The sequence below is a fragment of the Passer domesticus genome, chromosome 20 (genome assembly GCF_036417665.1).
Source record: "Passer domesticus isolate bPasDom1 chromosome 20, bPasDom1.hap1, whole genome shotgun sequence".
Taxonomy (NCBI): Eukaryota; Metazoa; Chordata; class Aves; order Passeriformes; family Passeridae; genus Passer; species Passer domesticus.
In genome coordinates this window covers 5,108,770-5,124,007 of record NC_087493.1, presented here as the reverse complement: position 1 = coordinate 5,124,007, position 15,238 = coordinate 5,108,770, and the positions used below count along the sequence as shown (strand labels likewise).

Below are 15,238 nucleotides of genomic sequence, written 5' to 3'. Positions count from 1 at the left end.
GCATTGTCCCTGTGTTGAGCTACGTGGGCAGTTTTTCTGGCAGTGCTCGGTGTCACCGAGCTCCCTCCGAGCCTGTGCTGAGCGCTCTGAGTGGGGCAGAGCCGTGTTTGCGGAGCGGGACTCGCCTGCCCCGGCAGTACCGCTGCTGTTTGGAGCGCCACTGCCCTTCTGTTCCCCGGCAAGTTTGTAAAATTACTTTAGAGAAAGCTGGGGCTGAGGCGAGCCTGGAGGTGCCGGACGAGCCCTCCTGGCCACAGGCCCCTTGGTAATGAGCGGTCAGCGCAGTGCGGGGAAGCTGCCGGGACAGGAGCGCCGGGCGGGCGCCCCGAGCCGCCTCAGGAGGAGGCGCCGGGGCCACGGGAGGGGACGGGGCCGCTCTGGTTCCTCATTTGCCGGCTGCGCCGAGCCTCCCGCAGACACCGGCCGAGCACCGGCGGCGATGGACTACGACCACAACAAGGCGCTGCTGCTGGAGCTGCAGAGGGCGGCCGGCACCGGTAACGATCGCTGCGCCGACTGCGGGGAGCCAGGTGAGGCGGCTCCGCCGGGCAGCGCCCGGGGCCCCGGTCTCGCGGCCGTGACGAGGGGCCGGCCGCCTCGGCTGTGGCGCCGTGCGGGCGCTGGCCGAGCCGCTCCGTGCGGGGACCGGCCTCGCTCCGTGCGGGGACCGGCCTCGCTCCGTGCGGGGACCGGCCTCGCTCCGTGTCCCGCCGGGGCCGCGGCGCTGCCGCTCCGGACGCGGCTCTCGGGCAGCTCAGCAGGGGACGGGAAAGGACCTCACCACCAGGCGCTTCCCCGGGTTATTTGCGGACAGGGCAGGAGGCTGCAGGGGGAGGAGGGTGCGCGGGGTGGATTTTCAGCTCGGGGAATGTCTCTGCCGAGGGCTGGGGCAGGGAAAAGCAGGGAAAGCCCGGCGGAGCCCCGCGCCGCGCCGCTGCCCGCTCGGGTGGGTCGGGCGGGAGCCGGAGGAGGCGCCCGGTTGCTTCTGTTCAGTGTGACAGGGAGAAGTGGGCGGTGGCGCACCAGGGAAGTGGTCTTGCCAGAACTCTCAATGCCTGTACGGATGCACCTGTCAAAGCTGCTGCAGGCAAGAGCAGGAGCCTTCGGAGGCAGCGCTGGAGGTGGTTGTGCTCCGTTGTACCCTCGATAGTGCGCGCTGTCGGCACCTGCCTTCCATTGTTAACTCAGCAGCAGCAACTTTTCATGCAGAACTAATAATTAGCTGAGCTTTTCCATCCCCACTCACCTGCCTGCACAGTCACGTTAATTTTAAAGCAAAGAGGCAGTTAAAGAAGGTACAAACCCAGGGGCACGTCGTTCACCGGGGAAAGCAGGTATTGTTCCCCTGAACACAATGAACTCACAGCCATAAACAGTGGGGGGATTCGAGGAATTTAGGAGGTGTGAAGCCTGGGCTGTGCATCAGATGTGGGTTTTTACAGCCAGTGGCTGGGCCTTTTCCTGTGTTTTAATTGATTCTTTGTGTTTTTATCTAGATCCAGAGTGGGCTTCTTACAAACTTGGAATATTCATTTGTTTGAATTGCTCTGGAATTCATCGCAATCTTCCTGAAATCAGCAGAGTCAAATCCCTTCGGCTTGACTTCTGGGAGAGCAATTTAATAGAGGTATAGAGGAAAAAGTAGTAATTCTCCACATTTCATAACCTTCTTTCTGCCATGTAATTTCTGTGCCATCCACCACGTTCTTAACAGTCTGTGGTGTGTATTTTTGTATACACAGTAACTTCTCCCTGTGGCTTAGAAACCCACAAATATTTCCTGGTAGTATGTTCAATTAAGAAAGCAACATACTCTTCTTAAATTTTGGTTCAGCCTCTCATCGTTCAGTTGAATTGTGTTAATAATACAATCACAGTTAATATCTGGGAGGAGATGAAGGAATGGGGAGATCATATATAAATTTTCTCCTAATTTTCTTTTGTTCTTTTCGTCAACAACCACAGTTTTGTATTCTTCATACATGGTTCAGAACTGTAAATACTGAAAAAGGTGCATCTACCTAAAACCAGCAAACTATAATGCTAAAGGGAATTGATAAATGTATGTAAATACACATTGAGAGTTATGGCAGGACTCAGAAAAAAGTGCAGCACTCCATTTGATACAAGTCTCACTCTATGTTTATGACATGGTGTTGATTTGCAGTGGCACACCTAACTGTGATTTATTTTATATTTCAGTTTATGAGGAATCACGGCAATCTCTGGGCCAAAGCTAAATATGAGGCAAAGGTCCCTCCATACTATTACATCCCCAAGTCCCATGACTGCATGTAAGTTGTGGTGCATTCACTGCTGCAGACCTTTACATTTGTTTCCCTTTCATGTCTCCCTGACTGGCTGCTGAAACTAGAGACAGCTCAGCTTTATCCATGTTTTCCTCTTTCAGGGTTTTAAGACAGCAGTGGATTAGAGCTAAATATGAGCATGGACAATTTCTTGACAATGGAGTCTGCCACGATCCCTGTTCTGCAGGTAAAAACATTGTCAGGGAGGTCTCAGCCTCAAGGCCAACAGCACAATATTCTGTTGGCAGCTTTGGAGATGTCTAAGGTTGACTTGTCATATTTGAACTGCTGGATGTGCAGTCACTGCTTTGAGTCTGCCTTTGAGAAGAAACTCCTAAGAGAAGGCACTTACACAAGTGCAAGGGTGTACTCAGGTCTTACAGTTCTCTATTTCTTCCACTTATTTTTTCATGAGGGGAAAATTCTCAGGTGGAGAAGAGACTTGAAACTGTGCCTTAGCTAAATAGTCCTGCCCTTGTGCAGGACTCCTCTGACACTTCTCTGTCTGGTCTGCAGGCAGCCGTGAAGGATGCCTCTGGAAGCTTGGCAAGGGACGCAGACAGTTCCAGAAGAGGCAGTTTCTCCTGTCAGCAAGGGAAGGGGTGATGAAGTACTACAGCAAAGAAGTGAGTTCTTCAGGCAGAGCTGGCCATAGGTAGCAGGTCAACACCCACCCTCAGAACTTGCTCTTTGTGGGCAAAACCCAGCACAAGTAGCTTTGTTTCTAGTTTTGTGGCCAGCCTGTGCTTAGAGGAGTGCACATGTTTCTCCTTTAACATATGTGGTATATTGGGCAATTTTGGATTTAGTTCTTTTTCTCTCAACCCTGCAACCTCCTCTTTCTTAGTGAACAAAGGAAATGGGTACTGGCAGTTGAATAGCAAGACAAAGAAGAGGTCTGCTGGCAATTGTTCCCCCTTACATTACCAAAATATCCTCTCATCAACTCCTGCAGCAGGGTCCTCAACACAACTCCTTTCTGTGAGAGACTGTAGCTAACTGCTCTCTGACTGGGAGGCTGGAGATAGACCTATCCCTTGCAATCCCTCTTTAGCAGTGATCCAGCATTTGTGAAGGTATCTTTTAAGTGGTTTTGTGTTGCATGTAGTTAAGGCTTTATGTTTCAGGTATATGCAATATTCAGATATTTTAGTTTGCTTTCTTCTCAGTAGGGTCTAGGTCTCACACAGCTCTGTCATGCAATGCCTTCCCTGGTGTGCACTGTGATCTGTCCTGCAATGCCTTCCCTGAGAGCACTTTCATACAGTGATGCTTTTCATTTCACAGTCCAAAGTTCCAAAAGCCGTTATCAGCGTTGAGACTCTGAATGCAATGTTCCAGGTGGAGAAAATAGGACACAGTCATGGGCTGCAGATCACATACATCACAGATGGTCAAACAAGAAACCTTTTTGTCTATCACGAAAGTGGAAAGGTGAATATAACGGAGATTCTGGAGGAAGCAAGATGCTTAGATGTTTGATTTTTATTTTGGGAGAGTTACTGTGTGCAAGATCTGGTTTTATTTGGCATCACTAAGACTTGTAGGATATAGGAAGTTGCAGAATTTGATACTCCCAACTGTAGCATCCCGCTCCTTTTCTGTTGGGGCATACATTCAACCTCACCCTTTGCATGGTCTGAAGTGGTGCATGATGTAAATCTCTGTAAGGTAACTGCCTCGTGGTTTTACACAATTTCATGGTTAAATTCTTGGCATTGTTCTGCATTATTTCCAAGCCAACAATGATAATTTTAAAAAGTATCTCTAGATATTGTTAGACTTCTGTTTCTTTCTTCACCAGAGTTCTTGTGTCTTTCCAGATACAGAGGTTTTTAAACAATCCGTAACTGAATCAACTGAAAAAGCCTGTGTATACAGACTTGGGTGTCTGTCCATGCTGAGAATGGACGTGCTTGGACCTCCCAGGAGGGACATTCTTAAATTATTTTCAAGGGTCAGTGTTTTTCAGGTGTCTGGGACAAATCACTGACTCTCTCTGCCCCTTGGGGAGAAAGGACCTCTTTACAAAGAGGTCAGAAGGAAGGAGAAAGGCATTTTGGAGAAGCAGTGCTCTTACTCCTCTTGCTGATCTTTATGTCTGTGCTTGCTGTTTTCCCAGGAGATTGTTGAGTGGTTCAATGCTATTCGGGCAGCACGCTACCATTACCTCAGAACAACCTTCCCAAATGTCCCTGAGCCTGAGGTGAGAGCTGAACAGGGCTTGAAGCAGTCTAGCCAAATAGAGCATTGGAAAACATTTTTTCACTTCTTCTGACCGAGTCAGGTGCTTAAAAACAGCACCTGGGTCCAGGGAATGGACAGGAGAGGTAGAAGGAAAGGCCACGCTGAATAGCATGCAAAAACTTGGTTAGCATTTAAGGCCTTAAAGTCTCCTTGTGATTCTTACACAGTGTAATCTGTCAAAAATGTTATGTTCCTTCTTACTTCAGACTTCCCTTTACCAAGCAGCCAAAAAAATCCCAGACCCCAAAAGCCACAATTGATGGTGATTAACTTTCGCAAAAACAGAGCAGAAATGCAATCTTGAATGAGACATCCTGTCCTGGTTTCGGGTGGGACAGACACAGACGTTTTTGTGTTTGTGTTCTCCTAGCTCATACCCAGGATCACAAGAAATTTTGTCAAAGAAGGATATATGGAGAAGACAGGACCAAAAGTAAGTGCATGTTTGGCATTACACAAACAGGATCATTCCAGATAGAGAATATTTGGTAGTTCAATATCCTGACTTGTAAATTATTTGCTCAGTGACTCTCTGCTTCCTGGGTTGATAAAAGACACCACATTCAAACCTCTCATGTTCTTTGGGATCATGTTTTATTTTGTATGGAAAATAAGATCGGGAAGAAGAATCCTTGAGGAGTAAGCAAGGTGGATTAGCTGCCAATGGACATGAAAAGTGCTGTTACACAACACCACATGGATTGTTATATCTGCTAACTGCAGCTCCTGCCACAGCAGAACATGCTGTGCTGACCACCCCTACTTCTCTGTTTCACTTAGAGTCAGTTGCACTTAAGTCACATCTACCTAGAGCAGCAAAGTGTCATTGGAGCAAATTTCTCTACAGTGAAGCCAATAGTTTGGTTTGTTTTATTGTGGGAAGTGTTTGGGCCAGCACTCTTGGAACAGAAGAGTGGGGTTTTGGGCACTGCTGAAGGGGGAGATAAAGATCTGAAGTCTTGTTTGAGCACAGCCACTTCTTGCCTTGCTCTCCTCTGAGTGAACCATGAGCCAAGTCCCATTATAAAGTTCAGCAGTGCAATGCTGATACTGAATATGCTGAGTTTTGGCCCAGCTTGTGCCAGTGTCCAACACCTCTTCTGCAGGTACTTGCACAGAGCATGAAAGATTTTGTGTTTTTCTCCTGAGGCCTAAATTCTGCTTAAACTGAGTTGAGTCCTAGAAGAGGCCTCTTCAGTTCAGCCTGGAGCAATTAATAGCCCAGGAATGGTCAGGTAAGTGTAGCTGATGGAATTAGCACCTAAAAACCCCAACTAGTATTGTACACCCAAAATTCCAGGGACAACCTCCCTGATCAGATTGTTGAAATTGGAAATTGATTGCTCACTCTCCTCACTATCACCACTCAGGGGTTGTTCTCTACAGTGATTTCATTCTGTTTCATGCAACTTCCTTAATCCTGCTAATTTGATTACTTCTCTGCCAAAGGATTGTCATTGAATGTAAATCTGTATTTTGAGCCCAGGGAAAAGAGAGAGCTGAGGGCTGCACACAGCAGTCCTGTTATCAGTTGCAGGGATGAAGGAAGCTGAACTCCAGCTCCAAGTCATTTAAGTGGTCCTGGGATTTGAATAGACTAAAGTCTGCTTTGAGACTTGGGTCTTTAAAGAATTTCAACCATTTCCTTGCAGCAGAAGGAGGCCTTTAAGCTACGCTGGTTCTGCTTGGATTCTCAGGAAAGGAACCTGCTATACTTTAAAAATCCACTGGTAAGAGGAATGTTCTTTGTTCCACAGCCCCTTCATAAAGCAGGTGGGGAGGAAGGGTCTGTTCTCATCCACCTTTTCCAGTGGCTCTGCTAGACTGGAGCAGGCCCAGCCTCAAGAGCCCATCTTCCTTGCCAAAGGATGTCTCTGAAGCTGAGTTGGTTGGGAACTCTGGCCTGTAGAGTGGCTCTGAGAAAGATCTTTTAAAAGTAACTGCTACTGCCTGTGGTGTTCATGGCCCCTCTCCCCCAGCCCTAGTGCCTCTGTGTCTGTAACCTTAGCCAAGATGAGCAATATTCCAGTTGACAGCCCCAGTATCCTGCTTCCTAGCACTGCTTTAGCCATGGGAATGTCCTTTCCTGCCCTTTTTGAGCACCCACCAACCAGCTCTGTTAGGGTGGGACCCTGCCTTCTCCTCCTGAGAATGCCTGTGAGTGCAAAATACCCCTTTGTGTGTTCCCTGCTAGTGTCACCAGTCCGTGTCATCATCCCCTCTGCATCCCCAGATCCTGTTCCTGTCAAGGGACAGGGCAGTGTCTGCTGGAGCTCCACTGTCTGCTGCCTAATGGGTGTCTTCTGCCTCCTTGTTTCCAGGATGCATTTGCACAGGGCCAGGTTTTCATCGGAAGGAAGGATGAGGGATATGCAGTACGAGATGATTTGCCCCAGAAAGTCTGGGTGAAGAAGAAAAAGCCAATGATCACTCTGGTCACGCCAGTGAGAGAGTTTGTGTTTATCTGTGAGAATGACAGGAAGCAAAAGGAGTGGATGGACGCCTTGAATGGAGTCATCACCCAACTGTGATGTCCACAGGCAGCTGTATTCCACCTAGCTGCAGCTTCTGGCCACACAGGAGCAGGGTTGTTTTCAGCAGAGTGGGATGAATGTATCTTACAGCACTACATTTCTGGCACAATAAAAAAACAAGCCAAGTTTAAGTTGTGGAGGATACTGTAATGGAATTAGTTCTGTAATGGAATCACACAGATTCTTCTAGCTCCTTGCTTTCAGCAGTCTCTAGTGTTTGGCTTTTATGTGACTGGCAAATCCAACATCCAATGATTTTTTTCCAAAACAACCCCACACGGTGCCCCAGTGAATGTGTTGAGAGTAAAGGATGAACATACATTGATCTGCCTCACCCAGGAACAGACAAAGCTTAATGAGCTTGATTAAACTGAACGTTGAAAGGCAGAAGCAAGTTTTAGAAGTATTTTCTTCAGTGATTGCTTGCAAATACTCTGTGAATGAGGACTGGTGTTCAGTGTTGGAGGGGAGCCTTCTCATCAGGTACCACTGTGTGCAGGAACTGATGGAGACTGCACTGGCTGACTCAGAGCACTGTGTTCCATGCCTCAAGACAAAGTCTGAGCTCTGGTTCTACCAAGCCTGCAAGTAATTCACACATTTCATTTTTCTTTACAGATAGCCTTATTTTGCAAATCAAGAGGAAGTCTTGCAGACCAAGTTTCTGGTGAGGCTTCCACCCTGTGCTGACAATTGCTAGCTGGTCTTGAGATACTCTAAATAGTTCTTTTTTTGCAGAAATGAGAAGTGCCGATATTTGCAGGAATTAGTGACACTAATTCTTCTTTCTCTCCACCCCCACTTGCCCAGTAGTGCAAAGGAATTGTTTGAGTTGGTTCATCATTCTGCCTTGCTCAGCCAGCTCATCATCCAGCTCTGAGTAGTGTGCAGCAGTTTTATGTATTGATCTGCTCCCATGAACTTCCCTGTGTTCCAGGCTCTGTCCCCACACATCCCCATTCGTTCTAGCTCACATGGTGGTTCAGCAATTCTATGAAACAGCCTAATCCTGCAGCTCCTGAAATCAACAGAGAGCAGCTTTTGAATTGTTTTGAGTTGAGGAACAATACCAGTCTTGACTGTTAATTGTTATTTTGAGATGATCTGAGTAGCTCAGGATGGCCTCAGAAGGTTTGGGTCCCTCCAGTAGCCTAGGCTTCAGTCAGACAAGGTCTGCCCTGTGCTGTGCTGTGCCACTGCTCTCCCGGCTGGGTCAGCAGACTGCCCATGTCAGCAACTCTCGCTATTACAAAATCGGGAAATTCGCGGTGGAAACGAAATATGCAGATAACGGGGACTTTTTTGGACAGTCAATGAAAGTGAAGGCCATGCTCTAGAGAGTTCTGCGTCACAGTCCATTTCCACCGGCAACCCAAATCGTGCGACCAAGGCGGGTGAGAAGAGCAGAGGAGAGCAGAGAGGGGCAGAACAGAGCAGAGCGGGGCAGAGCAGAGCGGGGCAGACCCAGAGAGAAGCAGAGCAGAGAGGGGCAGAACAGAGCAGAGTGGGGTAGAACAGAGCAGGGCACACCCAGAGAGAGGCAGAACAGAGCAGAGCGGGGCAGAGCCGGCGCGCCCGGGGCATTCCCGGCCCCGGAGGAGGAGCTCGGGGGAATCGAAAGTGCGCGGCCGCTGCGCTCCGCCATGGCCGCCGTCTTGGAGCTGGAGGGGCTGGAGCTGCACTGCTCCTGCTGCCTGCAGCTCTTCGCGGAGCCCGTGCGGCTCACGGGCTGCGGCCACAGCTTCTGCCGGGGCTGCATCGTGCGCTACTGCGCGGGCCGGCCCCGCGCCGCCTGCCCGCTCTGCCGGCGCCCCTTCGAGCTGCAGCACCTGCGGCCCAACCGCGAGCTGGCCGCGCTGCTCAGCCTCATCCCGTGGGAGCTGAAGGAGCAGCTGGAAACGCAGGAGGAGCTGAAAGCCTGTGGAGCTGCTGCCTGCGACGACCTGAGCTCGGCCGGGCGGGGACGTGGGGAGAAGGTACGGCCGGAGGCAGCCCGGGGCTCCCGGGAGCTTCACCCCCGACAGCCCGGGACATTCCGGGATTGCGTCCCGCGGTGACATCCCCCGACTCCCATGCCGCATTCTGGGACAGCACCCAGCCTCGGGACAGCCCGGGTTTCCATCCCTCGGCACAGTGACACGCTGGGCACATGGGCTCGGCGGACAGTGTTTGGGGCTCAGTGGTGGTGTCTGTCACCATAGCTGAGTTAGAAGAACTAATACCTGTACGTATGCAGCCGATGCACGATAGTAGTAAGTGACTTCTTTGTGCTGGGTGTTATTTATTGCATCAGCATTGCCTGAGAGACTGCTGAAAGGACACATAACATTGTTAGTGCTACAGCTCCACCCAGCTTCAGGCACAAAAGGGGAAAGATTCATGATCTAGGTTTCTGCTTAAAATTACTCCCAGAGGAGGAGATGAGAAAAATGTATTGACCTCCGTTGTTTTAGCACATATGTATCTTTTTTCAGTCAAGCTAAGAGTATATTGAAGCTTACCCTTATGTTGAACATGTAATTATTTGGTCACTGTTGATGTTGACTTCATTGTGATTATTTCTACTCAGAATTGTGTCTTTCAGACACCTCCTCAAACAATCCATTGCTTAACTAATGTAAGTCATGTAGGGGATTTTTATTATCCTGCAGCCTAGCCTAGTTATGCTTTCTCTGAGGTTTATAGAGATAAATAGTCCAATGTATCACTTTAAAGGAGGAAGAGATATGGGAGAGCTCTAAGCAACAAGAAATAACTGCAGAGACCATCCACCTGTTGAGGAAAGATCTCGATAAAACAAAGGTAAACATTGTACAGTCATCACCTACAGTAACTTTCTACTGTTGTGGGTTGACTGCAGGGTTGCCTTCCAGCTCAGAGCTGGAATCTGCCTTTTTGTTTCTTTCTTTTCTGTCACAATTCTGTTTTTACTGATGAGAATGAATGTATGGTATCAGTTGCACTAATTTGTGTCTTGGCTGGCACAAAGGCCACTGGAATTGTGCATTGTTGCATTTTTCTGCTTATCCCAGGAGTAGCCTGAAGGTTTCTGGTACACTTAGATATAAATTAGAAATCATAAGAGGGAATATTGAGCTTTCTGAGTTGTCAAGCAGACTCCAGTGGCCATAAAATATTCATAATCCTTAAATGCCCGAAATCTCATTTCATGTAATGTAGGATGGTGTCAAATGTATTTTATTCCTTTGAATAAAGTTTTCTCATCTGCAGGGGTCAGTCAAAGAGCACATTGGATGGGGCAGTAATTCTCATGTTCAGTGCATCTTTCCTGACTACACAATGATCTCCATATTTTCTGCCTTTCAGGAATATACATCTCAGATCAAAAGCCAGGTTATTAAAGATTTCTGTTGCATGAAGGAATATGTTGAAAGGCAGGAGAGAAACACACTGATGCTCATTGAACAACAGCAAAAAGCTGCTCAACAGAAAATTGAAGAGACTATTCACCAGCTCACAGACATCAAAGCCCAAACTGTAAGTGATGAAATGAGGTGGTGAACATGAGTAGAAACTCAAGCTCACAGTCTGGGATAGCTGAATAGGTGCAGAGCACCTTTGAGGTCCCCAGTGCACCATTCTCATAGAGACAATGGTGCCAATCCATGGACTTGGCTGTCAGCAGGGGGAGTTTGGGGTGAGAAATTCAGAGGAAAAAAATTACTGAGAGAGGCACAGGCTGGGAATGGAATTCAGAACTAGTTTTTTTCCAAGGGTATTGGTGAGCTGGAATGAAGTGGGAAGTGCAGGGCTGAAATCCAGTCCTCAGTCAAATCTAAAGTCAGGGTCTTTCATGATTTCAGAATTTGTGTTTACACACAGGTATGCAAGTTGAAAAACTCAGAGTTATTAAATACTTTGTGAGAGTTTTCTTGTGGAAAACACATCAAGAGCCCTCAAAAGGCGCAGTTAAAGCACTTCAGATTGTGCAGAGCCGGGTTTGATGTTGGAAACAACAGTGCCAAGTGATGCAAGTCAGCCAGCAGGAATTTGGAGAGGGGCTCACTGGGTGGGGCAGTGCCATGAGGCAGAATTGGACTTCAGAACCCAGGCACAGGTGCCCACACTGGAATTCACCTGATCCAGGGTCCCATTACAGTGAGGAGAAATGAGTACTTTCAGTGTCATCTGGCCTACTTGAGATATCTGCCTGCAAAGGAGATTAACCCAGCCTCCAAAAGGCTGTTTCCTCCTACAGACTGTACACACAGACTAATAGAGCAATTTCAGATGTAGATTTCCACAAGTTCTAAATTTAGGCAAACTAGGTTTACCCTTTCCTCACACTAATACATTTTCAAACTTTTGGTTTCGGTTTGAGAAGAAGAAGGAAGTTTAAAAAAAACTTGTCTATTCATATGAATACTTAAGGAAGTAGTAATATATATATATATATATAAAAGAAAAATTAGTTGCATTCTTGGCTTTCTTGAGGAAAACACAGTCTTTTTATTTTTTAATAAGAATATCCTTCACTATTTTCTGTGAGATTTCAGGCTGGTTTGCTCAGGTAAGTGTCCTATAAAGGAAACTTTTGATACAAAGAATAAGATTCTTGGAGAGATCACTGCTCTTTTTCCGCTTGGGCTTTATATTATAATCTGATCTGTGAGATTAAATAACTGCTGCTGTTTACATCTTTCTCTTAATCCTTTTGTCATTATTAGAGAGACTTATGTGAGGGGCAGAGGTGCGAAGGCTCACCTTTGACAATAAATAAAATTACACTTGATGAAAAGCTTAATGTTGTCAAAAGTGCTGTAGAAGATCTTAAGAGAAAGTTGGAAATTTTACTCCTGGAGAATTATGCTCAGCAACTCCCACCAGGTGAGTTTCCCTTATTTTGAATTTTTTTTTCTTAAAGGCAGTGGCTCTAGCAAATAGAGTAAAAAATTACTTTGTGCAAATAAAACAAGAAACACAAAATACTCAGCAAAAAACTAAAGAACACTGTAATAGTTTTTAAGACAGGAACTGCTTTATCTGCATAGAACGATTCATCTGCTTTACCCATCTCACTCTTCTGACAGTTCCCCTCTGACCACACCAGCATAAGGTGTTTGTTAATTTTGGGTTTGCCTGTGTGCCTGACATCCTTTGTAATTTATGGAATCAAAAAAGCATCTCCTTGTTTTGCACTTGAACAAGTAGCTGGGTTTATTTAAGGTGTGTTTTCCTTCTTAAATACTTCCTGTGTACATTTTGAAGAAATGCCTTAGCACTTCATTTATTTTTGTATTTAGTGCATCTTCCAGACTTACACCAGGAGCCAAGTGTCAGCTCATCATCTCCAGAGCCTGCAGCTGAAAGTCCTGAACCAAGCATTTCCAGCCAGTTTTCTCAGTGTAAGTATCCAAGCCAGCAGGACTCTTAACCACATCCAGGGGACCCTGAGACTGAATTTGCTGCAGAAAATTGTCCTTGCCAACACCAGCAGGAAATGTGTCTGTTCACTGAAGCATGGAAACACAATGGAGTTGCCATGAATGAATCAGTTACTGACACATAATGTAACATTGTACCTGACTGCGGATGTAGGATAAAAAAGAGATAAGAAACCTGGTTTTGTGAGCTGAGTGGTGGCTTGTTCTGGCTGTGGAGTCTGAGCTGGTGTACAGGCAGTTACTGCACCTCACTGATCTTTGCTGTTAAGCTGTTGTTACTCCAGTTCTGTTACTTGAGTTCTGCAACATTTTGACAGAAACATTTTTACAATCAGCACACTGGTTGTAAACACAGAAAACAAATGCTTTTGCTGTTAAAATATATAAGAACTTGTCCCAGTGAACAGATGACTGTAAGATTTATGAAGGTAAGCATCCCATTTATTACTGACAAAAAAGGTAATTTAAAAAAAAAAGATTGTGGCTGGGAATAAAATCCATCTTTTAGGGTGCAAGGTACTTTCACCTTTCCACTGGAGTGCATATGAGTCTGTCATGGATATTTACACAGTTGTGCCTGTTGATGTTTCAGTATGCCCAGGATACAGTTGATAGTGCTTGGTTGAGGATTTTTGAACTTTGATTCAGGTTTATGGCTTGATCATTGGGTTTCATCTCTCTTCTGGAGCAGGGATACACCTGTTGCCTGCATATGGAATATTTTCCTTTCTGTCTTCCAGGGGCAGATGATGTGACTTTTGACCCCACACGGGTACACGAGCGCTTGGCACTCACAGCCCAGAACAGGAGAGTGATGGTTTCCAGCCACCTCACCACTTACCAACCCTCACCCAAAAGATTCTGCATCAGCCAAGTCCTGTGTTCACAGGGCTTCTCTACTGGGTGCCACTACTGGGAAGTCATTACCAAGGACAGTGATGGATGGGCTGTTGGAGTTGCTCATGAAACGATTGGTAAAAAGGAAAAATTGGGAAGAACTGAGCATTCCTGGTGTGTGGAATGGCTGGGTCCTAGAAAACAGCTGTCAGCATGGCATAAGGATCAAGAAACATTATTGCACAAGGACAAACCACTGAAGGTTGGAGTTTTCCTGGAGCTACAAAAGAAGACTGTGTCATTTTACTCCATCGATGACAAAGAAATGCTTTTGCACACCTTTGAAATCAGTACCTCACATCCTCTCTACCCTGCTTTCTGGCTGTACACTCTAGAAAAAAATGGATCTTTAACTATAAGTCAGCCAAACAGGAGATAAAACTACTGAGAACAGGGACAATTTTGCCAATGGCTGCAGAGTTTCTATACAAGCCTGTGTTTAGCACAGGAGCGTACCAAGGAATGAATTCCCAGGCTTTCCTGGGAATCAGCCACTGACACTTCTGTCTGCTTCTCTTCATGCTGTGCTCTGGTCCAGCCAGCCAAACATCATTAAAGCAATTCCAGCCCATGCTAAAGGCAGTAACCACCTCTGTAGGAGTCAGGTGGGTTTCTCAAGCAGCTTTTTGTCCCAGGATATTCCTAGGAAAGAGTGGCCTAAGGAAGCTCTAATGTTGGGGATAAGCCTTTCTCATTGACCTGTATTTTTCCTATATTGACCTAAAAAAATTTTATATATTTTTTTCCTATATTGATATAAAAAAATACAGGAGAACAGATCATGCTGTTACTTTCTGACAAGTGAGTTTTCTTTGGACAGCTCTGATTGATTAAGGAATGCTCAGAGGGTGAGGGTGTTACTCATCTTAGGTATGAAAATCTTTCCCTTTAGGATAGGCACTAACTATGAAATAGGCTTTGCATTTGAGGACCTGGCACTTCTGGCCCAGAAGAACATCACCTCCCCAGAACCCTTTTGCCCTGGCCACAGGGTTGTCAGTCCTGGTGTGGTGTGACCGTGGGCATGCTTGTGGAAGCAGATGTTGGGGTGTGTTTATACCAGTTAATAAATTATGTGGTCACTTTAGTGCCCTTTAAAGGGCCTGCAAAAACGACTCTGTCATGGGAGGGACCATCTGGTCTTGCCAGCCAGCCTGAGACAAAGCAAGAGGTTCTCAGTTGCCTGTGCAGGTGAAGGAACCAGAGCTGAAGTCCCACAAAACCTACGGACAGCTGGATTTCTGAGAGATCCACTGCTTCATGCCGGAAACAAAACAGCATTCCCAAGAAGCAAAAGCTTTTTCAGGAAGACTGTGGCATTCCAGAATTGACAAAATAAATAGTTTATCATGAATAAAGCATGTGGGATTCAACTATTTCATTTAGTGCAATGGAGCTCCTTGTGTTTTAAAGCAATTGCCAGAAGTGCTGCTCGCCTTCAGTCACTCTCTGCTGCCACTGAGCACTCTGATGGCCTGAAGGCACATTTGTATGATGCCAGGGCTGTGCCATTCAGCATCTCCAGGGCTGGGGTGGCTTTCCTGGGACAGCCAAAGCCACTGCCTTAGTATTGAGGTGTCCTTTGCTGGTTCACCTGGAGAACCATTGCAGCTCCAGCGTGGAGTCGCTGCCCGACCTGATTTCCCTCACACGAGCTGCACCGTAGTGCCCAGGGGCAGCAATTTATTGTGGTTTGGATCACAGCAACAACACACAGTGAGATGGGAACCCCCTGTGTCACTGTTTGAACACTGGGGAGAGTTTCCCGAGTAGGTGATTAAACATGGGGCCGGCTGCCCGGGCTGCAGTCACCCTCCCTAGGGGCGTGTAGGGGCACCCTGGGCTT

General features: G+C 46.8%; 2 protein-coding genes across 7 annotated transcripts; both read left to right on the top strand.

The window, feature by feature from the left end:
- The first annotated feature begins 253 nt into the window (after positions 1 to 253).
- ADAP2 (ArfGAP with dual PH domains 2) lies at positions 254 to 7,230 on the top strand. 5 transcript variants are annotated; one of them, XR_010349634.1, is made up of 11 exons: positions 254 to 530; positions 1,497 to 1,627; positions 2,203 to 2,294; positions 2,411 to 2,496; positions 2,826 to 2,935; positions 3,597 to 3,743; positions 4,432 to 4,515; positions 4,927 to 4,989; positions 5,663 to 5,791; positions 6,209 to 6,286; positions 6,878 to 6,937. XR_010349634.1 is itself a non-coding variant. In XM_064395531.1 (10 exons), exons 1-10 carry the CDS (start codon positions 269 to 271, stop codon positions 7,085 to 7,087), a joined length of 1,230 nt encoding a protein of 409 aa, XP_064251601.1. In that variant the 5' UTR covers positions 254 to 268; the 3' UTR covers positions 7,088 to 7,230. The 5 variants fall into 5 exon arrangements, 4 of the variants coding, with proteins under 4 accessions (XP_064251601.1, XP_064251600.1, XP_064251602.1 ...); XM_064395531.1 differs by lacking the exon at positions 5,663 to 5,791 and having other exon boundaries at positions 254 to 497; positions 6,878 to 7,230; XM_064395530.1 differs by lacking the exon at positions 5,663 to 5,791 and having other exon boundaries at positions 6,878 to 7,230.
- Positions 7,231 to 8,659: 1,429 nt separating this feature from the next.
- On the top strand, positions 8,660 to 14,777 carry RNF135 (ring finger protein 135). Of its 2 annotated transcripts, none has more exons than XM_064395528.1 (6): positions 8,660 to 9,066; positions 9,806 to 9,892; positions 10,418 to 10,588; positions 11,779 to 11,938; positions 12,355 to 12,456; positions 13,236 to 14,777. In XM_064395528.1, the coding sequence occupies exons 1-6, from the start codon at positions 8,734 to 8,736 to the stop codon at positions 13,769 to 13,771; spliced, it is 1,389 nt and encodes a 462-aa protein (XP_064251598.1). In that variant the 5' UTR covers positions 8,660 to 8,733; the 3' UTR covers positions 13,772 to 14,777. The 2 variants fall into 2 exon arrangements, with proteins under 2 accessions (XP_064251598.1, XP_064251599.1); XM_064395529.1 differs by lacking the exon at positions 8,660 to 9,066 and adding an exon at positions 9,092 to 9,314.
- Positions 14,778 to 15,238: the final 461 nt, after the last annotated feature.